This window comes from Chelon labrosus (assembly GCF_963514085.1).
Source record: "Chelon labrosus genome assembly, chromosome: 2".
In the NCBI taxonomy this organism is placed as follows: Eukaryota; Metazoa; Chordata; class Actinopteri; order Mugiliformes; family Mugilidae; genus Chelon; species Chelon labrosus.
This window is the reverse complement of record NC_140338.1, coordinates 31,707,546-31,735,383: the sequence shown is the minus strand read 5'-3', so window position 1 is coordinate 31,735,383 and position 27,838 is coordinate 31,707,546. Positions and strand designations below refer to the sequence as shown.

The following is a 27,838-nucleotide window of genomic DNA, read 5'->3' as shown; positions in this document are numbered from 1 at the left end:
TGTCTGTTCATCAATAATGAGAGCATACTGAAATATTTTGTCCTTGTAGTTGTTAACTAACAAAATAACAAATTATAGCTGACTTTCTTGCAGCGTCTGTAAGATGTGACAGGTCTATACGTCAGATTATCCCTTGACTGTAGTTAAGATGTTGATTTGTGCATAAAATGGACTATATTGGATTAAGTGGACTTTGTGTGTCTCTGTGTTTGTGTCCTATGTGTGTGTGTGTGTGTGTGTGTGTAGTCTCCGTTCCCAGGCGATGATGAAGAGGAGGTGTTTGACAGCATTGTGAATGATGAAGTCCGCTACCCACGCTTCCTCTCCACCGAGGCTATTGGCATCATGAGAAGGGTAACAGTGCACACACACATTTTTTCACCACCTTGCCATCTTTATCACTCAGACTATACATGACAAATGCTGCACTTACATGTGAAACACTTAATCACTGACTGTGACACACACACTTAACCACAGGTCGCATTGATGTTCGAACACAACAGCTTCCTATAATTTCTTATTTCTGTTTGTGTGTGTTTGCGCGCGCGCGTGTGTGTGTGTGTGTGTGTGTAGCTGTTAAGGAGGAATCCAGAGAGAAGATTGGGTTCTGGTGAAAAGGATGCAGAGGAAGTGAAGAAGCAGCCATTTTTCAGAGTAAGTGTATTTTCGAACAGCTCTCCTTTAAATATTCAGAACTAATCTGCTGACCCTCATCCAGATCTTATTAGTTACACTTCCTGTGAAAAAGCAATAAGAAATATTCAGTTTTCAGTAGCAGTAACAGGTCTGCTACAGTTTTGAGTAGACACAATAATAATGTTATACAAATGCTTTGACATAATCAGCAGTCTTATCAAAGACAAGTAAAAATCTTTGATCCCTGTGCTGAAAGATAATTAAAGTGGTTTGTTCCAGGCCTTTGGAAAAGCCACTTTAATTTTCCTTCCTGACACTTAGATGGAAAGTTATACAGAACTAAAATCAGCAGATGCTTAATTCACCTTTTAAAATATTCCTCTTCTCTTTTCTCTTTCTCCCTCCAGAATATTGACTGGGAGGCCTTGCTGCAAAGGAAGGTGCCCCCTCCCTTCATCCCTTCCATCGGCGGCAAGGAGGATGTCAGCAACTTCGACGAGGAGTTCACCACCGAACCTCCGGCCCTCACGCCTCCACGTGAGCCCCGCGTGCTTTCCCGCAAAGACCAGGAAAGCTTCCGGGACTTCGACTACGTCTCTGACCTCTGCTAGTGGGCCTGTAGCTCACTGATGCAGCGGAATGTTGGATTTAGATTTTTGAAGGCCTCGCGGCGGTTTTAGTCAGAGCGGACCGACTGACTGTCCGAGCTTGTCTGCCGTCTTTTACACTGTGAACTGAAAGCAGAGAGCGCGAAGATCCTGGACTGAAAAAATAAAAGCCCGGACAGATAGCTGTGGGGGTGAAATCTTGTATCACAAACGAAGGATAAACAAAGGCCACCTCTCCAGTCAATGTACAACATACCAGTGGGTTGTGTATCTTGCAAACTTAAGCCTCCCATCCTCTTATGCGTCAATGTAGTCACCTGTGCAGCTGTGAGAGGAGAAGCTTGCTGTCTTTTTGTACTATTGACTGTTTTGAGGTTGCTTAGTGGCCTCTCATACCAATGCCTTACATTTGTATTTGTATTTGTTCCATAGAAAAGCATTTTGTTTTTATTTTGTGGTCCTTTGTGTACAGGAGGGGATACAGTGTGCTGAAGACGAAGAGAAAATGACAACATTTAGAGGGAATTTGTGCTAAAAGCTTTTCTAGCACTCATGAGATGACAACCCTCTGATTTTAGGATGGACTCTAGATGAATTATTAGTGAGGTATGGGGTAAAGAACCACTTTATGATTTCACTGCAGTGGACTTTTTAATGAAATGTCCACCAACTACTTTTTTAAAATTGTGAAGCTTGGATTTTACAACAGGAACTTGCAAATGAGTTGTCGTTTAATGACCGCTGACTCCTCTGTGTATGATTCAGTACGCTTCACAAAACTAGCTTTTTATTATTGGTCACTGTTTTAAAATGAATTTGATATCAACATGTGCAGCACACACAAACATCAGCATAAAAAGCTATGTGGCAATTTTTTAATTAGGAAAAAAAATTCAATAACACTAAACTGTGATGTAATAGACTCATCAATATGAGACACATTCATCTAGCTGCTACCAGAGTGTTGTGAACATGAAGTAAGTCATTTCCCTCCAACACCTTTAAAACTTTAAACTCGGTGGCTATAAGACTTAAGCCACTGACGGGTTGAATCTACCTACTGTGGTCACTGCGGGGTTCGGTCTCCAGTTTCTGATTGAGATCTTGTGGAAAATCTGGGTGGTGCCATAAGCAAAGCAAACCTCATTACTGTTCCACTTTTCCACAGTGGAACCAATTGGAGAGCTCACTGCCTTAGATCCCAGTTCTCTTGGCAATACGTTTCTAAATGAACAATATATCATTAGAGAGGAAACGGAATGATAAATGTTGAGAAAACATGAGCCAGTGGTGAAAATGTTACAGGAGAGGTTTGTTGTGAAGCTGTATTTATGACCGTGTGGATTTTACTTATCTCGTGTACGACAATACAAAACCCTGTGACATTATAAGATGACTTATTTTATAAAGAAAACCTGGAGTGACTTTTATGTGTGTTTATTGTTGTCGTGGAAGAGTTCAATCAAGCAGAAATACCGGAAAGTGAAGTTTAGAAAGAAACAAATGCCAGTAACTTCACAAATGCATTGTAGATTAAAAAGGTAAGCACTGCCTTTGTAATAGGGCATTATGAATGAATGGGACAGCATTCAGTATTTGAATTCAACAGTTTCTTAGAAATAATTCAATATCATCAGATTAAAGTGGTATCATTTGACAATATAGTACAATTAGTTTCATTTACTATATATAACACAATATCACAAGAAATGACTCGAGTGCCTTTTGGTGCTCAGAGGTCTCTGTCTGTGACCTGATAAAACGTGTTTTTGACTATAAATAAAGAAGTCAAAATTAATGATGACAAATTTCCAATAGAGTTCAATTTTATATTTCATAAGTCAGTGGTTAACTTCACTGTTGTGTCATAATGCTTTGTAAAAATTTAATTAAATTCCTTCAGAGTCTTCATAGATAACGTATGTGAAATATAAACAGACATAGATGTGAACTGTTACTTGACATGTGAGGAGATGACTAGTTTGATTAAGCAATCGATAATTACATTTTACAATAATAAATAATTGAAATTTGTTAGAGTCCAAAAATATATGTATGGTAGAAATGTGCAAATCCTCCCTTGTTAGTGAAGGCCCAACCCTTAAAGGTCTGGCATTTTGGCTTACTGAATGACTGAAGTGATCTACCCATCCATCCATCCATCCATCCATCCTCTATCTTTCAGTCAGTCAGTGTTTATGGCAGGTGGGTCCTGGAGGCATTGGGCAAGAGATGGGGTACATCCTGGACAGGTTGCCAATTAGGATCACCAATAAGCAAACATACTTGTCTTTGGGCCAGAGAAAAGCCACAGAGAGGAGAGAACATGAAATGTTCACACAGAAAGGTCCTAGCCAAGGTTCAAACCTGGACACACCATGCTGCCATGCCACAGTGTCAACCACCGCATCACCATGCTGCCTTTTTATTTGTCAGCTATAGATTTACTGATTAAATCTATAGCTGGACTAATCAAGTAACCAACTAATAATTTTGACTCTATAACCAAGTACCAGTGAAACTCATGACATTTAACATAACATAACCATTTGATTCATATATGAAATTTCATTAACAAAAGTAATACTACAGTTCTGATTTCAACCAGTGTAGCCTTTAAATATGAGAGGTGGATTGTTGAGGATCAAACATATTAATTCCTTTCTATCATTTATCCCTTCGAGTCTTTGTACCAGCTATGTATTTAATTATCTGAAGCCTGACATCTAAACTCTTACCAAAGCACCACTTATGGAAAGACCACTTTTATTTCATAAAACTGAATTATACAAATGGACATCTCGCTGTGAGGAATGAAAGCTGTAATCATTCGTTCTTTCATTCATCTTCTGTAACTGCTTGTCCTCTGGAGGCTATCCCAGCTGTCACTGGGAGAGAGGCGGGGTACACCCTGGACAGGTCTCCAGTCTATCACAGGGCTAACACAGAGAGACAGACAACCATTCACACTCACACCTACGGACAATTTAGAATCACCAATGAACCTAACCAGCATGTCTTTGGACGGTGGGAGGAAGCCAGAGTACCTGGAGAGAACCCACGCAGACACAGGGAGAACATGCAAACTCCACACAGAAAGGACCCAGAGGAAATCGAACTCAGAACCTTCTTGCTGTGAGGCATCAGTGCTAACCACTACACACACCACATTGTAAACGAAGGTCACTGTAGGGATGAACCTACAGAGAATGATCTAAATCAGCTGCTCCCTTCTTTGCTTCCCCTACACTAGTCATGTGAGTTTCAGTGTACACCATCCACCCTAATAAAGAAACTAAACTCCCACCAGTCATTTAGACCTGATGAAGCTACTTAGATGAGTGGTGAAACTCAGGCAAGGTCATTTGGTTTGTTGTGTTGAGTTTTAAATGTTCAGTTCATTGTCAGAATCAGACGTCTTTAATATCACTGTGTAAGTGTATGTGGTGAAATTATTAGCTGCAACTCAAGTGGTGTATCCATTCACAATACAACACAGCACTGGATATTCTAATAAAAGGATAAAATGGCACAGGAGTAGGAGCCCAATAATTTTATATTTAAAAGTGCAGCATTGTGCCAGACTGGCAGCTTTGAAAGATCCCTCTGTGAACAGTAACTCACATGTATCAACTACTATTGATTTTAAAGTGGCTGTAACATTGACACAGATGTGTGACATGTGGTCCCGTTACTGCAGTGTGTGTGTGTGTGTGTTTCAGTGAGTGTGTTTCAGTGAGTGTGTTGCTGGCCTGCCTGCCAGAGAGGGGAGTCGAGAGCTCTGCTGGGAACTACATGGTGCTCAATTTTTCAAGATGTCGTCGCTGGAACAGAGGCTGTCGCGAATCGAGGAGAAACTAAAGCAGGAAAATGAAGAAGCTCGCCGGAGAATCGACCTCAACATCGACATGAGTCCGCACCGACCACGTCCGAGGCCCAGTGAGTGTCCACCGGGGAGGACCGGGGTGTCGGTAACGGCCAGAATAGAAGGGGGAAAGATCGGAGAGGCGGAGGCAGGAGGGAGGGAAGGAGTTGGGGTGTTATGCTGCTCTCCTAGCTATAAGCTCCGTGCTAACAGGCTAGCTACATAAACAAACACCGACTCAGCTTGGTTTGTTGATTTTTACTGTCAAACCAAGCACTAAATAAGCGGTACAGTTTCTGTAGTGGGAAACACAAGGTGTAATTTTGAAAACTGAAGCAGTGTCATGAAATATCTCGCCCACTCAGTCACGTCCCGAAATCTGTTTTGATTCTGTCCTGTCAAACATGCTAGGCTAACAAGCTAGCACTGATAGTCGGTGGCAGGCCCAGCGTCAGTTTGAAAATTTCATGTAGTTTACAGTCTTCCTGTGAAATACTGCGGGCATGCCATTTATCCCCAGTCTGTCTGTATGCTCATGGGTTTTGTCGTCTATTTATTTTCTTGTGACCTTTGCAACAAGTCCGTTTTTGTTGCCATTTTTGATCCCTTGGCGAAACAGAGGCTAATTTGTTGAAGCTATGTACCGCTAGCTAGCGTTGAACAAACGTTAACTACTGTTGTCTGCGGTGTCAGCGGCGTTGTAAACACATCGGGTTCTTAACACATAGTGGCAAAATGATACAATTGCATGTTGACATATCGAATAAACATCCTCAGTGGTTTAAAGTGGCGTCAGGTCAGTGTTGTAGGAGCTGGTGAAGCATAAATGTTGGGCCTTTGATGGGAAAATCGAGCAACAGTCAGAGTGGTTCAGTAGGCAGCTTGTCTTTGGACACTAGACTCTGTGGTGCCTCTCTGTTATCTTACCAGTGGAACTGTGAACTTTTACGACTTGCTGCCTGACATTATTCTTTCCTACAGATCATCCCTTCCTGTCCTTTGGTATAGGATGTAGGTTTGAGAGAATAAACCTGCTTTTTCCTCTTCTTATTTTATTATTATTGCTATTGTAGTTTGGTCTGTCATAATGAAAGTGTAAATAAGAATTTGGATGAGATTCATTTTCTTATTGTCAAATCTCACCTGAAGACCAAAACCAACCATAATTGATTCTCCTCTCACATATGCTAATTGGTCTGTGATATACACTCATTTGCCAGTTCATGAGATCCACTAGTGAAAAGGATGCACTAAATCTTAGCGTCATGAAGCTCATGGTATTCAGTATTCGTTTCATATAATTGAGAGAGCTGTTAAATCAGCTGTATTTTTTTGGAGGCTGTGCTTTTGAATTGTATTTTACTGACACATGTTTCTATTGTTTTGACAATTTAATTTTAGTCAGTGGGCTAAGCTTAAGAACAGAAACACTTGATTCAATTAAGTTTAACCACAAATTGTATCCTCCAGAATGTTCATCCAGTTCAATGACCACCTTTCTGTTGCTGTTTCAACATAAACTGAACATTATTGCAGTCATGAACACGGATTTCGAGCAGGACTGGTATATTAGCGTGCATTCGTAAGTGAATGTAGATCTAAACTTTTTTTATAACTAGTAACGATCGGATACAGATATGCCACTAAAAATATGTGTCTTTGGGGCGCCTCGTTGCTCTCCTGGTTGAGGGCACACCACTTGTTGAGGCGCTTGTGTACACTAAAGGCATAGAAGCACCAAAAACAAATGTGGGGTGTGAAGTTCCATTCAGTGAGTTATACATATTTTAAAAGTTGGGAAAAGAGAGCACTGACATCACCTTTATGGTGTAACTGCCTTACAGACACACCAAAGAGCTGTTCTGTTAGCACTGAGAGATTTGCATTCAGTTGCAATTCATTACACTACTGAAAACTAATTTATTCTAACATCACAGTCTTGAACTAAATTCTCCTTCTTGACTGTTATAATGTTCAGTTTATGTTGAAACGGAGTCAGAAAAGTGGTCATTTTCACATTAATGTGAAAATTGTGTGATTTTGGAGGATGTACTTTGTGGTTCTGTTAAACTGGATTGAATTAAATACTAAGCTGTTTGTTATTTAGCCTACCCTGCTGATGGAAATAGGGTGGACAAAATAAAAGAAACATGTGATGATACAACAAAATACAATTCAACAGTACTACCAACTACAGCCTCCAATATGAAAGTTGAATCAGTTATTCAACAAATGATTAAAACCATAACCTTCATGAAGCTCAGATGTAGTGCAGGACAGTTGTATTACAATGTATTTGTTTTCACCAGTATACCTAATGAACTGGCTCTGTAGTTCATTTTGAGCAGATTTACCCACCAAATGTGTGTTAATCTGCTTTTGAAAATAGTCTCGAAGAGATTTTTAACTCCTATTTTTGGAGTATTTATTAAGGTCTGCTGTACCCTGCTTTGTTAAGAAATGTCTGGGCCTTTTATTTAGATTTATTAATTCATTAGTGCTCAGTGTGTTAAGTGCTGCAGACAAGGTTGCAGAGCATCGAGAGGTGGCATGGCGTATAGTTGATTTTGGTCTTGATGAGGCTTGTAGGCAATAAGAGAAAGAAACTTACCAGCCTTGTTGTTTTATACAAATTGTTCAGGTTTGTGCATTTTGTTTAAGTGTGAACACAACGAGTGTGAAAGTTTTTTCTGTTACTTGACGGAGTGTGTGTGCGTGTGTGTGTGTGTTTGTGTGTCTCAGTAGAACAGTACAGTAATGCGTGCGTGTGTGTATATTTTCTTTCCTGTGTCCAGTCATCGTGATCCAGCTCAGTCCTGCTCCAGCCCCTTCCCAGCGTGCAGGTATCATTCAATCCATCGCTCTCTCTGCCACTGCACTCCCCCCACCTCCCAACACCTGTGTCTCCCATTACACCCTCTGCCCCTCCTTCCTCCATCATCTCTTTCTGATTCTGATTTCTCTTATTTTATACCACTCTTCAACAAACAAAATCTTCTCACTATTCAGTATCGCTACTTCTCTTAGGGTGGTCTTCTAAATCAAACTTCTTGCATCCAGTGTAATTTAGAGTCTAAAAGAGACAGTCCATTAAAATATATGCTACTTCCCTTACAAAATGGCCGTGACACACCAAGCCAACAGTCCAGTGTCAGACCAAGTCTGTCCTGCACCACTGGCACTTGTTAGACCACTGTTGCTGGTTTTTCAGCCAATTCAGCATGTCGGCGGCAGAACAAGTTGGTGAGAGAGATCTCTGATTGGCTGAAAACCAGTTCATAAGAAGAGAAACAACAGCATTTAAAGGGCACGCAAGGCTTTTTCTTTTTCATTTTACATATTTATATAATCTTAACATTCAAATTTACAGATATTTTCACAATGAAGTGATCATCTAGAATGAAAAAAACGTACACAAGCTGACCAGCATTATTCAGGAGAGGACAGCTCTTTATGACGGCTTTTAGTTTGTCCTAGTCTCCCAGCTAATAGTAGCTCGTCTGGTTTCTTACCAGAGTTATTCCTTTCATGCAGGCGCAGAACATATGTGCCAGCTGGCTGTTGGCCGTAGTTTTTGCGTTGAGGTGACGTGAGATGACTGTAGTTCTTTGATGCAGGTTTGTTGTGTCTGTGCCTTGAGTCTAAGGTTAATCTCACCCACCAACATAGGTTCATATAGTTTCTGCCGACTAGCTGGTCTTTTGTGTAACATATAAGGTATGTGAACACATCCGATGACAAATGTTGCTTCAAAGACATGGATTTTAACTTAAATATTAAATAAACCCTATCAAATTTCCTGCACACTTTGTCTCACAATCATCTGATGAATTTAACCTGAATATGTTTAATTCGTGTTTATGAAATCGGTCCTCGACCAGTGCTGATATTTTATCCCAACAGTTATTTACACCTCCTCTAAACTCACACCATCTCTCCATCTTTCCACCTCCCTCTGTCCATTCAGTGTGTGTGTGTGTCTGTGCCAGTGGCAGGGCAGTGCTGGTATGTGTTGATGTTCACATTGTGCGTGTGGACGTGTTTTGGATGATTAACCTTTGTTTCGCTGGAGGCAGAGAATCACGGCGCATGTGGCTTTTCTGCACGGCACAATGTTTTTGGGTTGTGTTTTGTTTGACAGTCTCTAATCCAGCATCCCCACTGGTCGGCCTGTAGGAGTGCTGTGAACACTCTGGCCTCTCTTTCTGTTTTCTTTGTGTGCCGACTGAAGACTTGCCTTCCTGTCCGAGTCTGTCTGACTGACTGTCTGACTTCTAGCTTAGTCTGTGCTATGCAGTTTTGGCTGAACTTCTTTCCCCTCTCTCTCTCTCTTTCTCTCTCTCTCTGACATCGGACTGTTTGATGTTGTTTGTCTGTATTTCATCTTCTGGCACCTTCCCCTTCCTTTTACAGCAACACTGTGTGAGCAGGAGGCGGGGCAGCAGTGCCTGCAACTATCTGTTTTTGTGTGTCTCCTCACTCTGTCTGCCCGTCAATCCTCCCATCCGTCCATCTGGAGCCAGCTGAACTATGGAGATGCAATCTGTGCCAAAGACTGCCTGAGTCTCCCTTTCCTCTCCACACTAACCCCTCCTTCCCTTCACTAACCGATTCTCCCCTTACAGGCAGATGCATCCAGGTGACTCATGGAAACAAACACCCACCGGCACTCTCAGAGGAGCTGCCAGCCTGTTGTATATATTATAATGATAATAATAACATTTGCATGGTCTTGACATTTGAGAAGTTGATGATGGGACATCGCTAATGAGTGGGGAGTTAAACTCTCAATGACAGCGTTCATGGTCAAGGAGGTCATCATAGGGGCTGACTTTCTGTCTGAGCATTCGGTTGCATGATAGTACTTCATAATCCTTTAATAGTGCTTCTTATTGTACTCTTGATATTCTTTAACATATTTATTTGAAAATGAGTTGGCGCTTGCTTGGACATGCACCTGATAGTATAAGGCTGGTGGGGTTTTAACACGCCCTCTAATGCATGATGTACATCTGTCTTCATTTTGGGCTTAAAGCATGTTACATCTTCTGTTTTCAATTTGGATTTCAGCACCAGGAACATGTGAACTACACCTACAGTTATTTATTAGCTGTCCAGTGGCAAAGAGTCAATACAGAATGACTTCATGTGAATAATGTCAGCTTTAATGTCAAATTATTGTCTATTAGAACCTTTATTTTTTATCATTAATGCTCCTGACATTTTATCATCTAGCAGTTTTGATAACCTTGCACTCACCAAAATAATGTCTGAGATCTGAGAACACGGTGACATCTGTAAAATGTACTAACACAAGTAGTTAAATACCCAAAGAAAAGCACACAGCGAAATTATTTCCCAAATGTGTGCACTCACTGATGATCACTTTGCTTCTCGTACAGTCATATTCTTGTGATGTTGGTGCGTTCTGAGATCTCAGCAGTGACTTTAGTCAGTAAAACGCTATCATTACTGTTAAGATCAGTGTCTGGAGCTGTTTAAATACTCTGTAGTTGTTCATTAAAAACAAACTGTAGACTGCACGTCCCTAAACTGTACCTCCCAAGCTGTGGGCTAACACTGCGCTGTCCCTTCCTGCCTGAGAATGGTGTTGCTTTTGCTCTGAGATAACCGTCTTGTTTGTTTTGACATTGGGTCGGGACATCGGCGAAAGAAAAGTTGTAACTTTCGGGGGAGAGAAAAACAAGTTCATATGCTGGTAAAATGCTATGCAGGGTCTAGATAGCAATGTTGTAGTGAAAGAACTCTTTGACCTCACCAAGGACACTTTCTCTTGCAGTTTGATGGGAAATTCTTATCAACCTGTACAACACAAGATTAGATGATATTTTATTTAGTCGGGTGTCAGGAAAAAAAATTGAAAACCAGATTTAATGAAACAAAGTAAAATAAATTATGCAAATTTGTGAAGCTAATAAATCACCACTTACAAATTATTATCACCTTCTCTGTTAGTGTACAGCAACTTTAAATCACTAAAATAATGGATTAAGTGAGAACATGAGTAATCATAGGGCCTTTTCAGACCTTGCATTAAGATCCAATCTGGCCAATCTGATCGCAAGTGACCAGCTTTAGGTACGTGTGTTCACACCTGGTATTAACATGCGTCTCCAAATACGCCTCCAGATGTGATCTCAGTTTTGAACTTTGTATGCTAATGGGTCTCTGCCTCATATATGTGCATCATGACTTTGGCACACGCATTAAGTTATTATTTCCGCCCTGACGTTAGTTAGACCTGCTCAAAACTCATATTATAACTCCAACCCTGGAAGTTTACATATGCACCATAATCTCCGGTAATAAAGGGAAATAAAGACATCAGTAATTAAAGAAATATGTAACCACACATGGCTCCTTATACATCAACATGACTGCATGTTCAGAATCACACTTGTGTACTGATATTAAATACTTTGATTGGATTTATTTATTATTTAGTCAGTTAGGAGCACCTCTGTTGAGTATAAACCGTCTTAAATGCGACATTGCGATGCATTGCGTTCACACTACCAAAAGAATGCGGGCACATGCGACCCAGACCACTTCCAAATGTGGTCGGAGATTGACTCTCTCAAATATGATCTCAGTACATCCTGGGGATGCCCAGATCAGCTCTTAATGCAAGGTCTGAACAGGCCCATAGACATCTCAAATGCTGTCCTCTGGTGTAAACCCCTTTCCCCCGTCTGTCTTTGTCTAATGTGTCTTGTACCCCCCACCCCCCAGCGCTCCAGCTGCCCCTTGCCAACGATGGAGGCAGTCGTTCATCATCCTCAGAGAGCTCACCTCAGCACCACCCTTACACCAGCCGCCCACGACCCATGCTCCCCCTTCCCACGCCTCCTTACGGCCTACAGAAGAGCCTAGAGAAGTATGTTGACTCCGATGTTCACCACAACAACAAAAAATTACTTTTCTTGACCAGTAACATGGGATACATTGCATGAGTATTTAAACATCAACTCACATGCTAAAAATGGCCACACAGGATGAGTTCAACACTGTGAGGTTTTTACATGTACATGAAATACTCACACAAACACTGAGCTGCATGAAGTGTCCTTATATTACACATAATGGGTCCACATGTGCAGAGTGTGGGTGGAAGAGGTTGTACAGAAACTCACACAGCATCCATTTATGAGCCAGACACCAAACACTTCATTTAGCATTTGCTGACGCTATGATTTTTTTCCCATTGCCTAAATTTCTGATCAGTAATAATTAGAGCAAAACGTTTGTCATAACGTCTCCAATAACACTTTGAATTTCTCTTCTCACACTGTGATTTCTGTGTCTTTCTTGTCCTCACAGTGCAGAGATCGACCAGAAATTGCAGGAGATCATGAAACAGACGGGTTATCTAAAGATCGACGGTCAGGTGAGATGAGCACACAGCGACACGTGTTGCGTTTCAGTTCCCTGCTTAACTACAGAACTGAAAATCAGAATGAGGATGCGAGTGTGTCTGCATTTCTTTCTTTATGTCAGCAAAGAAGGTAACCTTCCAACAAATGCCGCATGTGTAGTCAGACCTCGATATAGCTGGTTCCTATAGAAAATTGGGATCAATCACATATACACTGCAACTGTACATTTCCACAGTGCGACTACATTTGTGTTTATTCTGGTTGAGCAACATCTGTTTAAAAGTACAGTGACAAATTTCTTGAAGAAAATTACTGAGGCTATTTAAAAACTTAACCTTTTAGTGTATTTAGATATTTACATCTTGTATCAGTGTTCCTTCATTTGGGCAGCAATAAATTCACCAGTAAGAAAAATAAGCAAGACGTGTCCTTCCTCAGTATTGAGAAAGAAAAACATTTTTTTTCAACTACAATAATAAAGTTGGTATCCTTGCTCTAGTTAGACAGACCACAGATAAACAAGGTCAGTATCAAAACTTCATGAAAGCAAACTCTCTCTCAGGGACCAACTGTCTTCTCTGGCCGTTTCTTTTCTATATATTTGTTGTTTTGTCTAATAATGACTGGCCTTGTTTAGTTTATATGTTTTCTCTATCTTCCAGTCTCATAGTCAGGGTTTGAAGATGGTTGAGAAAATGATGTGACTCATTTCGTCCCCCAGATTGTTTTTACATCCTCTATTTAGCCCAGAGGGTTCACTTCATTATGAACTCAATAAGATGTCCCTCACTGCATCAGTGTCACTGATTATTTATTTTTAAAGAAGATAAATGATGCACTGTCCCACTGTATGCTTGTGTTCTTCTGTAATCTGGGGAGAGGCTTATTACAGATCAGAGCATTTGTCACTCAGTGGCCCAGTAAGGTTCACTGTCACAGCAGGATGCAGTGTCAGAACTGGCCTTTTGTCACTGACAGGTTTATGTCCCTGTGCTCTTGTTTATCCCTGTAACAGTAACTTTATGAGCACTCTGTTTATCCACTAAACATTCTACAGTGACCTGATGCTCTCTTCTAATCCTCTCGTTTCTTCTCTCTTTCTTTCTGTCTGTCCGGCCGGGGCAGTTTGTCTTTGCAGCCATCACCTCCGTTCTTGCTCTGGGGGTTTCAGGCTCTGGGTTTTGTAAAGTGTCTTGAGACAATTTGTATTGTTATCGATGCTCTGTAAATAAAATGGAATTAAACTGAATGCTGTTATCAGCTGAAGAGTTTGTTTGGAAAGAACAAATATTCCACAAAGGAATCAATAAAATGTGTTGAGCGTGATCTAAAGTTTGTTTGTTTGTGCTTGTTACTACTTGTTCATCCACAGCGGTATCCAGCAGAGGTCACAGACCTGATTAGCGAGGGGGAGATCGGCAGCGGGACTTGTGGACAGGTCTTCAAAGTGCGATTCAAGAAGACGGGCCATGTCATCGCTGTCAAAGTAAGACCCGCCTGCACTGCCCAGTGGCATCCAGCTGTGGTCCAGCTCTGTCTCAGAGATGATCCACTTCCAATCTAGCTTCATGTATGCGCCCACTTAAATTTTAAGTTTAATGTTAATTGCTTCTGACTTTTCTGACACAGCAGAAATATAGTGACGGACAGCTTCTTCATTGTGTCCTCTCCTGCTCTTACTTTTCTGTTTTTGTTGTCAGACAATTAAACTTAATAGGGCCTCTCAAATAGTGTTTTGATCATCAGACTTTACAATTTCCCTGCAGCTGCAGATAAAATCATTAGTTGACAACCTCGTCAGACAAAATAAACAAAATACAGGTTGATAATATTACAAATGCATCAGTGACTTAGCCGGACAGCAGACAGATGCTGTGTACACTCACTGTTAGGCACATATACAGCAGCAACATGTTTCTCACTGCTTCATGACCTTGGGAAGCTGCTCTGATAAAAGTATGATCACAAATCAGGGTTTCATATAAGGTTGATCTTGTTTTGTCTGTTTTATACCCCATGCCAAGTTTATTATTCATAGGACGCTTATCAGCCCGAGCTGCTGGCTGTTACAGTTAAGTAATGATCCATACTGAATCACAGTATGTTGCTCACAGTTGTTTTATTAGGGATCTATTAGTTTGGTAATAAGTTTAAGTCAGAAAACACTGTCGTCCACTGCTGGTGTTTTCTTGCCAGGGTGTTTAAGCTGTCCTGGAAAAATCCAGATTTGATTATTCCGTTACTTTAGAACGCCATGGGTCTTTGTAATGTGAGCAGTTTTTGATCTGGTAATGTCTCTTTGGCTTGTTTTCCCTGTGTTCCTACCAGCAGTCAATATCTTTTTAATTAAGTATTTCTACAGGGACCATAAACACACAAATCCTCTAATCAGCATAGGGTTTTGTGCTTTAATTGTGATTAGTTTACCAACACTGTGGCAGTAAAAACCGTACGTAACAGCCCCTCTATTTTAGAGATGACATAATTGTAGCCAACCAAGCAGTATCACAATTAGACAGTCAATCAGCTCGCCAGAGGAGTCTTTGTTTTGCGATTTCCTAATGGCTTGTTGCTCTCATATGCTCAATGCGCTGCCTGTTGTGTGTTTGTGTCACCAGCAAATGCGTCGTACAGGAAACAAGGATGAAAACAAGAGGATCCTGATGGACCTGGACGTGGTGCTGAAGAGTCATGACTGCCCTTACATCATCCAGTGCTACGGCGCCATAGTGACCAACGTGGGTGTGCCAAAAATAATTTCCAGTTTGTGTTCTTAACGAGAAAATTATAGTAGCGTAAATTCACTTTTATTCATCTGAAGACCCCTGAAGTGTAGCCTCTACTTTTTTGTAGAGATGTTGCCACCAGTGGGAGTGTTTTGACTATTTTATTTCAGTAAAACTTCCTTGCTTTAAAAACTCTGAAAAGCTAATGTGTGTGTGTTTGCATACATATACAGACGGATGTATTCATTGCCATGGAGCTGATGGGAACGTGTGCTGAAAAGCTGAAGAAGAGAATCCAGGGCCCTATTCCAGAGCGGATCCTCGGAAAGATGACAGTGGCAGTAAGTTACAGAAACGCACACACACGGCAAATGTGACATTGCTGACTTGGTTGTCTTACTGTGTGTATTTCTGCTGTAGATAGTGAAAGCGTTGTTGTACCTGAAAGAGAAACATGGTGTCATCCACCGAGACGTCAAACCCTCCAACATCCTCCTGGATGATAAAGGTCAGATCAAACTGTGCGATTTCGGCATCAGCGGACGCCTCGTCGATTCCAAGGCCAAGACGCGCAGTGCTGGCTGTGCTGCTTATATGGCGGTGAGTGAAAACCCACACACAAATATTGCACACCATATCTGGTATTAACATGTGTCCTGAGTGATCTAATCACAAGTGACGAGCTTAAAGTTTAGATGTAAATCCAACTATGACGCATTTAGGATATATTTGAGATCTGATCACTCGGTTCACATTTGGAAGTAGTCTGGACCACTTGTTACCCCATTCCTTCAGTAGTGTAAACACAGTGTGTCCTGGTCACGTTGATGGACCACCTACTCAATTAATGTCCTCTTGTGTAAGTGGAGTTTTATCTCATTCATTGAAAAAAAATGCACAACTGCTATTCTGAATGATCGCAAAAAAAGAAAAGTGTGATGTCTGTTTATTAGTAATATAATAATATAGTGAAAATATAGAATATCATTTACCTCTGTGTGATTCTTTCATATTCAAATCTATTGGTCTGATGTTAATTAGCAGTGTGTTTATATTGATGCACCCAAAGTAGCCATGTGGCTTTATATATTTTCTCTATTTACCATTATGACGGGAGATTTTCCCATTCACTGCAACAGACAGCACAGTGAAAGGCTTTGTAAAAGTGTGTGTGGCTTCAGTGAGCAAGAGAGACTTCATCAGTCATTATGTTTCATAGATCGTGTCGCCATTTCTAACGCGCACGTAACAAACAGCACTGTTCTTGGTTTTGAAACGGCTGTATGTAGAGATCCATTGTTCTGATGCACCTTCTGTTTGCACAATATTCTACTGGGCACTGTTTTTGAATTTTTCCAGCCTGAAAGAATAGACCCTCCAGACCCCACCAAACCTGATTATGACATCCGAGCAGACGTGTGGAGTCTCGGCATCTCTCTGGTATGGTATTTATTATTTTATCATTGTCAGTCTGGAAGGAGTGCTACAAGATTTACACATTTTATTTTTCTCTTGTGTCTATAATAATAATATATAATTACATCCCAAAATCAAGGCAACTTTTACATTAACTACATTTTATATGCAGATCAAAATACAAGAAATAAAGATTCTGCATATTAAAGTATCTGTTTTGATGAACAGAAAATATGCAGGTTTCTGTTACCAAATACCATAAAACAGGGCACCATGGAAAAACATGTCCATTATATGAGTATCCCTCGTATAACATATCTATTTGCACTATTTGTTAAAGAAGAAGAAGCCTAACATTCGGTGTATGACACTTGCATTCAGTGTACACAGACTGGCACTAAATGTCAGTGTAATGCTTTGATGTACTGTCCTCAGACTTGATCAATTTCTAAAATCATAATTTCATTATCTAAAAACTTTCTGATTAATTGTCTGTTCCCGCAACAGAACAGTGATCAATGAAAGCATTATTGAATAATTGATAATTAGATTCTCTGATCCTGTTATGTTTGGATGTAAAATGAATCTATGGTCAGCGACAGGGGGCCCCAGAAGATACATTCATTAGTATTTCCATATTGGAGGGACAAGAACTTGAGCATACAAGTGTATACTTTACTCAGAAATGTAAAAAAAGATAGATAGATAGATAGATGAAGGAAGAAAAAATAAACGGTTGGCTGGTTAGCTGTTTCAATCATCTACTTACAAACAAGTCAAGCATTTGTTGTTGTGGGTGTTAATGTGTTCTTCATGTCCTCTAGGTGGAGCTGGCTACAGGACAGTTTCCCTATAAGAACTGCAAGACAGACTTTGAGGTTTTGACCAAAGTGCTGCAGGAAGATCCTCCTCTCCTGCCTCTCAGCATGGGTTTTTCTCTCGACTTCCAGTCCTTCGTCAAAGACTGGTGAGTTTGAATCTCTTCTAAAGTTCAGAGCTATCAGGTGATTATTTTCTACCTCGGAGGAGATCCAGATCTTATAGCTGCTTTGGTTTTGTTCCATGAAATAAACCGATTCCTAATCACCTAAGTTCTGTCACAGCTGTGTCCACACTCCAAGTAAACTGAAATCCTTTTGTTTTTTTCTGGTTTTTCTTTTGAAATTCACTTGCTGCATCTTCTTTTGTGCATCTTTCTGCAGCCTCACAAAGGATCACAGAAAAAGGCCAAAATACCACCAGTTGCTGGTAAGCCACCATTTGTAATAAGCCATAAAGACTTTATTGAGACCAGAATTAGTGTAAGAATAAATATTGCTCAACTAACCTTTTTTCTTCCATCTGCCTCATTACAGGAGCATAGATTCATCCGGCGTTACGAGGTGCTGGATGTGGACGTGGCTGGTTGGTTTCAGACGGTGATGGATCGCACCGAGTCGCCTCGCAGCAGCCAGTGTTATAGCCATCAGCACCAACTCCATTCACTCTTCAGTAGGTAGCCTAGCCTTGACCAGCACGGTGTTAGCTTAGCCATACGCTAGACTAGCCTAGCTTTAGCTTTGCCAAGCCCAGACTCAGTCTGTTCTAGTCTAGTCGTTAGCAGCTATAGCTAGCGCTAGACCCAATCTGCCTGTCCATCTGTCCACCGGAGGAACCTGAAGAACCCACAGAGGAGGGAGAGACGGAGACTGAATGGAGGTCTGGATGGACAGATGGAGTAATGGATGAGAGATGAAATGGATGGCTAGACAGAAGACATAGGTTTAATAGTATGTTGAATTTGGACAGGCAGACATGGGGAGGAGGGAACAGGAAAAGGTGCACACTGTAGTTAGTATCAATTCATTTACACACTGTTACATCGCACTCGCATCGCATCACAGTGTGTAACAGCCACACACTGTCACACAAACTGTTCATGTCTTGTATGTGCTTCTGCATTTCCTCCACTAGCTTCTTTACCAATATCTACAATGTCTGTTTCCAGCATTGATCCAAGACATTGGATTGGTCAACAGAGTAGTCACTACACACTGGAACAAAGCATCTGCTCCTTAAGCAAACACAAATCACTTGTACAGAAATTATTAGGAGGACAAAACAATATTTGGTGCAATGATGATTCTTCAGGTGTTTCTGATATCACACATTCTCAGGCTGTATCTTTATCTGGTCGTAGTGTGTGTGTGTGTGTGTGTGTGTGTGTGAGAGTGAGAGAGAGAGAGAGAGAGAAAGAGAGAGAGTGAGAGTAAACACCTCCGTGTGTATGTATGAGTTAATATCACTGGCTGTATTTATAAGTGAGGTTATATTTCACTTATTCACCTTCACACTACAGCTCTAACACACACATTTTTAACATGTAAGAATAGTAATCTTCATTCATTTTGCTATAAAATATGTTATCATGTACATCATTTTATTTAGCAGCTGCATAATTGGAAAAACAATGGAAAAATATCACAAAAAAATTAGTGTTGCATTGTAGCTTTTTAGAAAAGTAATTTATGGTTTTATTTTTTGTGTATTCAGAATGAGTTGAACTAAAAGAACGTTTCTTGAGATGGAGGGATATAAAGAACAGAAGTGATGAAATGTGAGAAGGAAAGGAAGAGGAAGAAGAGGGAAGTTGAACGCTTACTGATAACTGCTTGGAAGACGTAAATGTTACTAGTGTGAGAAACGAGAGAGGGCTAATTCATTGAGATGGCAGAGAACATGAGCTTATCTTGTACAAAGAGTATAAGTGGGGTAGATCTGTGGAGCATTTCTTTACTTTACTCTCTGTTCGTCTACCTCTTCCTCTTTGCCCACCTCTCTGTCTGTATCGGCAGCTTAGTGTGACGTAGTGCTCCACAGTGTTACCAGACCAAAGGCAGCGTGCAGGTTGTTGTTGGTGAAGGACATAAGATTCAGACCTGTTCCTACAAAATATCTGATATTAAGAACTCAAAATGACGAGGGGTTTTGGTGTTATTAGAACCTCAGGGAGGGGTGCCAAACTAAACCGGGGGCCTGCAAGATACAGTTTAATCTAAAAAAGAAAAATCTTTCCTCAGACTTTGAGATAAACGTAAAGCTTATTATCAGTTATGCATATTAGCAGTTTCAGCATTTTAATTCCACATTAGTGTTCCCATTATTTTCTTTTATATCTTTCTCTCTGGACAAAAGCAGGTAGCGATCCGTTACAGACATCAACTTGGCAATAATTCTGTATGCTCCACATAATGTCCGTGGTAATTTACATAGAGCTGAACTCAAATGGTGGATACTTGTAATCCGATCACTCAGGACATATGTTAATACTAAGTCGGAACAGTGTCATTGTTCCAACTGGACATGTTCAGACCAACTGTTATGAAGAATACATTTTTAACTGATCAATTCATCAAGTAAACACATTGTTAAATATATATTATTGCTGGAGTTTTCCCCACCTTTATGTTTATTGAAGCAAACAAATGATCCAGCAAGCAGCCTCCAGGTAATTTGACTTTGACCCCCCTGACCCTGAGGATTGTTGTTAACATGAAACGGAGTGTGTCAGGCTTGACAAACAGACATAACTGGTCACTATGTGTGAAACTCCTATGTATAGATATATAAATGTATTATATGATTTCAGGTCCATAGAGGCTGACCGACTAGAGTTTTACTGCCTCCCCTCTTGCAGGGCCACAGCCAAAGCCTGCTAGATGTGCAGTCTCACGCTCCATCACGCAGCAAACCAAATCACTGCTAGACACAGAGAGCAGAGGAGGGGCAACCATAGAGACAGGAAAACTGTTAAGTCAGATAGAGAGAGAGAGAGAGTTCCAGGAATGTTGTCAAGAGGGCAGAAAAGACGAGCGAAATGAAATGACAGGAAAAGGAGAGGAGGTGATGAGTAAAGTGGGAAGGAATACAGCGAGTGTTAAGGAAGTGGGATGGTAAGGTAAAGAAGAGGTAAGCTGGTGTTAGATGAGACCAAGTTAAGTGTGTGATAAAGGAGAGAGAAACGAAAGGAAAACAGCCCGAGTTTCACAGCACTGCCCAGCTCTGAGGCTAGCTGATTATTGTAAAAAGCTTTCATGGTGTTAACACCAACCTACCAATTATGATTTTAGCGACTGAGCTAGTGTGTTGCGTTTGTGATGTTTACTGTTCTGTTCAAACGATGTTATTTATTTACATGGCTACTGCTGCTACCTTTTTTATTGCTTTAGACGCTGCTCTCACTTCTTTTCCCCAAAGGACAAATACTTTATTCTTGTTCTTTTAAGCCAAATAAGTGAAATAATGCAATGTCTACACGTGTTACCAAATACTGAAGAGCAAGTCTGAAGAGAGCAAAAGCAAGTGAGAGATGGGAAGATGGTTAGAAAAGAAAGTGCAGGGAGGCTGGCTTCACAAAAGTACTAACTCACACAAACTATAAAGACACACCTCACCTCAAACATCACTCTCATTAATCATTTATATCCCAACACCACACTACAAGCCTGTACAGTGTAGATACGAGTAGACGGGATGTCTGTCTGTCCAGATGCTTTTTTTTTTTTGTACCCCACATCCATCCAATACTCTGTCCATCCATCCCTCCGTCTGTCCACAGGTCGCCTGCAAGCTTGACAACTTTGACACTTCACACCAAAGGTGAACACGACTCAACAAGAATACAAATGAGCATTGTTGTTATTGATATTGACGTTATAATTGATCACTATCAGCTATGATATATATATATATATAAATATATAGCTAGTTGGGGGGGTGCTGTATTATAGCAGTGCCGTGTATGTGTCATATACTGTGCAGGGGGAGACTGGTGCATTAACACACTACAGGGGCAATAAAAACCAGTCGCTCAGTAATTCAAACTCACCATGGGCCTGGCTCTCTTTGGGTTACCTGTCTTCACTGAGGCTCTCAGTGTTAACCTGTATCACACAGCTGGCTCTGTTAGCTCTGCCTTTACTCTTCCAACTAAGAGTGTCTTTCTCAAATCCATGTCAGGAGGGCTTTATATGACAATTATTCAAGCAGTGAAAGTGTTACTATCACACTGTGTCAAGAAAAAAAGTCAACATAAGGCTAAAAGAAGTCATAAAATTGTTATTCCCCACTGTGGATATATTAAAGGATTATCTTTGTACAGGAGGATCGAAGAAGAAGTAGACTTTATGACCCTAGTATGGATTAAGCACCCAAAACCCTGGTTCCTACATTTCCTCTTAATATAACCCTGATATAACCGTCTGTTTAGTAATACAGAAAGTAATAGTTATTTGTCCAAGCTGAGGACAATGAGTTAACTTTAATGTTTTCCTTCTTTAGATTATATTCAATATTGTCACACTTCAAGCTTCAATTCATACTTGAAATGTGTTAAAATGGTGACAGGCCCTTTGAAAATAGTTTAAATTGTGGATTAAGAGTAAAAATCAGTTGTCCTGCAAGGTGAATCTTCAATCTGTGACAGTGGACACGTGGTAACTAAATGATCTAAATCAAAGTGCTGAAATGAACCTGCTCTAGGCAGGTTAACCATGAAGTATAGGTTACCATGGCGATCTAGAAATGAGCCAGCTTTGAAGTACAGGAAAACCAGTTCTTCCCAAAGATAGCTCTGGATCTGTCTTAGTGATGCAGATGTGATGTTGGCTGAACTCCGTTAGCTGAGCTTTTGTCTGGTTCTAACGCTGAAACCAGATGTGACCTGATTTAAAGCCTCGGTTTACTTCTCCACTGAACAGGTCTCTCCTGCTCTCATAAACTCTCTACATGCTGGAGTTCAGGGCTCCTTGTGACAGATCTCCCTGCTAAAACCATTGTATATAGACCTGGATCTGGTGCTTAGCATCTGTGAGCTGTACTGCTCTGCCAGCACAGCCTGAGATGTCTTCATTGGTGCAGTTTCAAATATAATCACTGTAGGAGACGATGCACTCTCACTGCAACGTTTACTGTCCAAACTCTGTGTGTCTCGACTAACCCCTGTCCACAGCTGGACCCAGTCTCCCACTGTCAAGGTTCCCTGTTATTATGCTGATGTGTATTTTATGGACACACACACACTCTCTCGACCAGGCTGCTCCAGTGCATTCCCATCCAAACATCTGATTGGCTGAAAGAAAACATCTGATTACTAACCTCCATTCACACCAAATGTATAAATTGATCCCACTCTACACAGCAACGCTGGCTACTGCCACTAGTGGCTTCATGTGTATATTTGCCTGTCAGGTGCAAGGCCAGCGGTGTATAAAGACAACAGTTTGGACATACATTGTGCCGTGGCACCGAGCGAGAGTGTGTGTGCGTGTCGTAACCCCATCTGTAAGTAAACCAAATATCATTTTCACTATGCAGTCATTCAAACCATGTCAGCTTGCTTCAATGGGGGAAAAAAGCCTCCTGTACATACACAGATTCAAACTGGCGACGGTGTGTGTTGCTTTTCAACCCCTCCCCCCCCCCCAGTGTGATCAACATCGCCGCCTTCAGCTAGTTCACAGAGAAGAGACAGAGCAAGAGATATGTTTTGAATGAGCTGACAAATATTTAAGGATTGTATTGGGGTCGGGGAGGGACGGGGTTTAGATCGGGGTTCGTAGTTGGGGGAGATACAGATCAATGCTGTAAAGTATATCAATTGCATGTTATTGTCACCGCTGTGACTGCCATTGTTTTGATTTCTGTTTTGTTTTTATTTTATTTTTCTTCCAAGACAATGGTCGGTTGGGACGGGGATGCACAAAACTTTATCCTTATTTATGATTTTTACACATATAGTCTGTATTTTTGTTGAATTACTGTGTACTTAGAAAAAGACACACGTTTTTGCCTTTTTTTTTTCGTTCTCTGTCAATTTTGCAATATACTTTCTCTCTTTGGACCCATCACTAGTTGTTGTTGAGGAGGAGGAGCTGTATCTTTATCAGCAGTCAGTGTTTGTTAGAAGTGTCCTGTTTCCTCTCGTTACGTGCCGTGTGTCGTTCTTTTCAGTTAGCTGTGTGAGCGTGCTGAGAGTGTGTGAAGTTTATTTGTCTACCAAAAGTCTTTATTGACGGTGATTATTATTATTATTATTATTATTATTATTATTATTAGCTTTTATTTTTGTCCATTGTTTTGTTTTTTATTATTCTGATTACTGTTTTGTTATTATTATTATTATTATCATTATTATTATTATTCAGGGCAAAGACGACACCAAATTGAACAAAGAAATAAAGCGTGTGATCCCAGACAGACAGGTCTCTTTAACTGGCGAGGTGGAGCGCTTGTTTTACTCACCGCTACGCTGTAGTGTCTGTCCACCTGATTCAAACCGCCACATAAAGACAAACCTGAAGTCTAATAGTATTTTTGTATTATTATTATTATTATTATTACTATTATAATTATTATAGGTTGTTTTCCTTTGATCAGACGTCATGATCAGTTTATTATTTTTCCCAGTTTGGGTCATAAATTGTGTGCTGTTATTTTATTTTATTTCTTTTTTTTCCCTCTGCTTTTGGATTTTTATTTTATGATTATTATTATTTTTTATTCTTTCTGGTTTGATGCTGTAGTAAGGAGCTAATGGTCAAACACCAGAGCTTTTTTTTTCTTTTTTTTTTTTTGTAATGCTGAGACTGATGTTGCACTTCTTGGGTTTTATTTAGTTTAGTTTTGTGCTGCAGATTGGGGTTGTTGTTGTTGTTGTTGTTGTTGTTGTGCAGAGAGGAGAATGTCGGGTGTTTTCCTTATTTTCTTAAAGTCACAGCAGTTATTTTATCAATCTTATAAATCTGTGACACAGAGCAAGAAAATGATTCAACAGTGTATTTTTCTCACTGATATTTATTTATTGGTCATTTGTATGTTGTTGTTTTTTTGTTTGTTTTTTTTAATTTGTTTTTACATGTGTTGCTTTTTTGTGGAGGGCAAACAGGACTCAAGGTAGAGGAGTAGTCTCTCATTGGCATTTTCTCATTGTGTAGAGAAGCAGGATATTGAATCATCACACTAACTGTTGAGTCGATTAAAAATAGAAACCTGCAGCACAGTAACGTGAACTGTTTCTGGCTTCACTGCGACTGTCACGCGTCCATTATTTTGTTTACTGTTTACCCTCTCAGAAGGCCTCGACAAACAGAGCGCTCGTGGTTTAAAGCCTCGGCGTCGTGTATTTGACTCTTTGTGCTCTCTAATAACTCACAGTTAAAGCTTGGTTATCTGAGAGTTTAATGGTTTTTAATCAATTAGTTGTCAGTGCCACCTACAAAAAAATTTTCAGGTGTTTCTGCTGATGATAACTACTATGATAGCAAACTGATTGGCTTGTTGTTAACCTGCACTCCCTGATAGCAAGGTGGGACGCGCCCTGCTTTGATTTGAGGTTTGTTGCTTGGTCTTTCAAAATGCAGTTGTTGGTTTAGATTGCATGACTTTGCTAGTTGTCGGGGTGGGGGTGGGGACGGGGGGCGGGGGGAGGACTGACTGCAGTCACTGCTGTTGCAGTTCAAAGGCTTCTCGTACGTACGACACACCCTGGATATGTTGTCTTGACAGTTGAACCAATCGACACAGCTTTACTGTCCCTTTATTTTGATTTTGTTTGTTTGTTGGTTTTTGGCTGTATTTTATCCCCCTCCATCCCCCAGTCTCATTTCAAACAGAATAAATGCCATTATATTGTGAATACCTCAGGATTTTTTTGGAGAAAAAAATAATAAAACACTTAAAAATCAAATAAATAAATAAATAAAAACTCATTAAAAAATGTGTCATGGTGGTGTTTTTTTTTTTCCTGAGGATATTACAGGTGAAAGTTTCTCCTCAGCAAGGCCAGAGAACCACGATGTGACGTTCAACGCTGCTGGTCCCACCTCAAACTCCTGAACCTTCAGAGACTACCAGCAGCTAAATCTATCTCCCCAGCTTCGGTCTAGGTCCTGGATAGGCAGGTGGAGGGACGTCAAAGGTTCCTGTTGTCCAGAGAAAACTCCAGCAGTGCAGCCTTATGTGGCATGAGAGGTGAAACTATGAGGCCCAGAAAAATCTACAAAGCATGTCCTGCTGCTCATAAAGATTCAGGTGTGATGGTACTGAAAATAACATCAGTGTTTTGATCACTTCTATGTATTTCGAGATGTGTGACGGACAGTTGAAGTTCTACTCAGGTAAATGATCAAAGCTGATAATCAGGATGTAATCAGGGTTATTGATGGAAGGCCTTCAGAGCCACAGAAGATGTTAGCAGTACTTTAGCTGATTGTAACAAGTGAACTTAACATGTAAATTCTCATTCATTTCAGACTATATCCATATGCTCAAGTCTTTTTAATTCCTCCTTTAAATTGTAACTTCCAGTTTTGTCCACACTGGGGCGCACTTTTCATTCAGTACTTTGTTAATCAGGTAAGCAAAGGTGACTTCAGCCTGGTGTAACTGACATGTCACACACAGGACAACAACAGCATGCATGAAAAGGGGAATATAAACCCTATAAAACCCCTTTTAAAAAAAAAAAAAAAACATGCATAAACTTCTATCACTTTTTTTTTTTTTTTTTTTTAATTAATCCTTAAAGATTTTTACTGGATTTCCAGTTTTGTAAAAAGTATCATTCATTCATTCCTTCATTCATTCATCTTCTGTAACCGCTTGTCCTGTGAAGGGCCACAGGGGGGCTGGAGCCTATCCCAGCTGTCATCGGGCGAGAGGCGTGGTACACCCTGGACAGGTCTCACAGGGCTAACACACAGAGACAGACAACCATTCCCTGCCTTCCTGCTATGGCCTCTACATTTCCCCTTCAGTGATATTTACCACATTACCTGCATGACGTGACAGGACTTGACTCTGCTTCAGCTCCTATGTTGAAAGTTGGAAACTTACACAACAGATGGTGGAGATTTGAACTAATCTGGAATTTCTGAACTAAGCTAACAGTTGTATGTATTATGCAGAAAAAAATGAGTATGATCACCTTTGACTGGAGCAACTGTTTCCTTGTCCTGAAGTGAGAGGCAGGAAGCGGCTTTATACTGTATGTGAAGTGGTGGAACAGCAGACTGTGCCCTGTGGCAGTGAAAACGAACCAACAGGATCATGACTAAGTGAAAAGACAGACCGTGGGCTCTAGAAAGAAGCACTGGATGCACACTGACACTAAATATTCCAAATATGTTTTTTTTTCTGTAGTGATAAGGTGAATTCAGGTAATAGTGATGGACGCATTCTGTTCTTGTGAAACGTGTACAATACAAAGATGTTGTTTCCACGTTCATCTGCAGAAATAAACCTTTTGTGAACAACACTCAGGTTTTTCATATTAGTTGGAGACGTCCTAAGTCCTTAAAGATTTAAAATATGAAAAAAATAGTTGCATATTTGTTCAGACTGTTCAGATTTTTTTAAACTTGTACTTATTAGAACTCTACTTTTAGGAAGCTGTGACTTTAAATTGTGGCACTTTTAAAAAACAAGCAACAAGCGGCCTTCCTTCAAAGCAAGGAATACAAGATAAATGTGGAATTAAATACTGTTAAAATAATCCAGTTACACATGAGGTTAAGGATGAAACCGTTCAGAAGACCTTAACGACAAAATAAATCATTTTAAAGAGAACAGTCTGCTGAACAAGATGTGTCTCCATCAATATTGTCCTTACATTAATGTCAGCCACTCTGTTACACAATTAACTCAGCATTAATCTGTATGAGTTGCTGTTTTATTGTACTGCCCACAGTCAAAGGGACACGCCTCACTGAGCTGGGGGAGTGTGTGTGTGTTTCTGCTGGGTTCATGCTGCGACATGCTTCGTTTTTATCAGCTCATCTTTGATGTGTGACAGATCTGAAACAACAGGAGGACCAGACCTCGGGGTAATGATGGGGCCTGAAAAGAAACTTTACACCGCAGCAAGCCAAACAATAGAGCCCGCCTCCTTCCACCTCTCAGCTCTCTCTCTTTGGAAATCTTTTTCTTTCTCTGCCTGCTCTCTCTGACCATATATGGTAGGAAATTAAACCAAAAGCTCATTGGTGGATGGGAGACAAAGTGCAGGTAGACATTTTACCTTGTTTGGGACGTGTGATGTTAGTTCCAAGATTCTATTTCTTATACCTCATTCATATGTTTTGATTTATTGCAAGGTAGACCATTAACAAGGTTTATGTGTTTGCACAGATACTGACCCACTGTCACTAA

General features: G+C 40.4%; 2 protein-coding genes across 5 annotated transcripts in view; both read left to right on the top strand.

Annotated features, from left to right (window-relative positions):
• pkn1a (protein kinase N1a) overlaps positions 1 to 2,842 on the top strand; it is a 51,260-nt gene extending 48,418 nt beyond the window's left edge. For both annotated transcript variants that reach the window (XM_084555586.1, XM_084555585.1), the window contains exons 21-23: positions 247 to 354; positions 577 to 657; positions 1,047 to 2,842. In XM_084555586.1, the coding sequence (XP_084411712.1) occupies positions 247 to 354; positions 577 to 657; positions 1,047 to 1,250 (393 nt within the window). In that variant the 3' untranslated portion in view covers positions 1,251 to 2,842. The remainder of the gene's footprint in view (positions 1 to 246; positions 355 to 576; positions 658 to 1,046) is intronic.
• A 2,059-nt stretch (positions 2,843 to 4,901) lies between these two features.
• map2k7 (mitogen-activated protein kinase kinase 7) lies at positions 4,902 to 25,389 on the top strand. Of its 3 annotated transcripts, XM_084568744.1 has the most exons (13): positions 4,983 to 5,186; positions 7,908 to 7,955; positions 11,866 to 12,010; positions 12,454 to 12,520; positions 13,882 to 13,995; positions 15,128 to 15,247; positions 15,469 to 15,576; positions 15,656 to 15,835; positions 16,595 to 16,675; positions 17,476 to 17,618; positions 17,854 to 17,899; positions 18,007 to 18,142; positions 20,860 to 25,389. In XM_084568744.1, the coding sequence occupies exons 1-13, from the start codon at positions 5,063 to 5,065 to the stop codon at positions 20,913 to 20,915; spliced, it is 1,368 nt and encodes a 455-aa protein (XP_084424870.1). In that variant the 5' UTR covers positions 4,983 to 5,062; the 3' UTR covers positions 20,916 to 25,389. The 3 variants fall into 3 exon arrangements, with proteins under 3 accessions (XP_084424868.1, XP_084424869.1, XP_084424870.1); XM_084568742.1 differs by having other exon boundaries at positions 4,902 to 5,186; positions 18,007 to 25,389; XM_084568743.1 differs by lacking the exon at positions 7,908 to 7,955 and having other exon boundaries at positions 4,902 to 5,186; positions 18,007 to 25,389.
• The last annotated feature ends 2,449 nt before the right edge of the window (positions 25,390 to 27,838 follow it).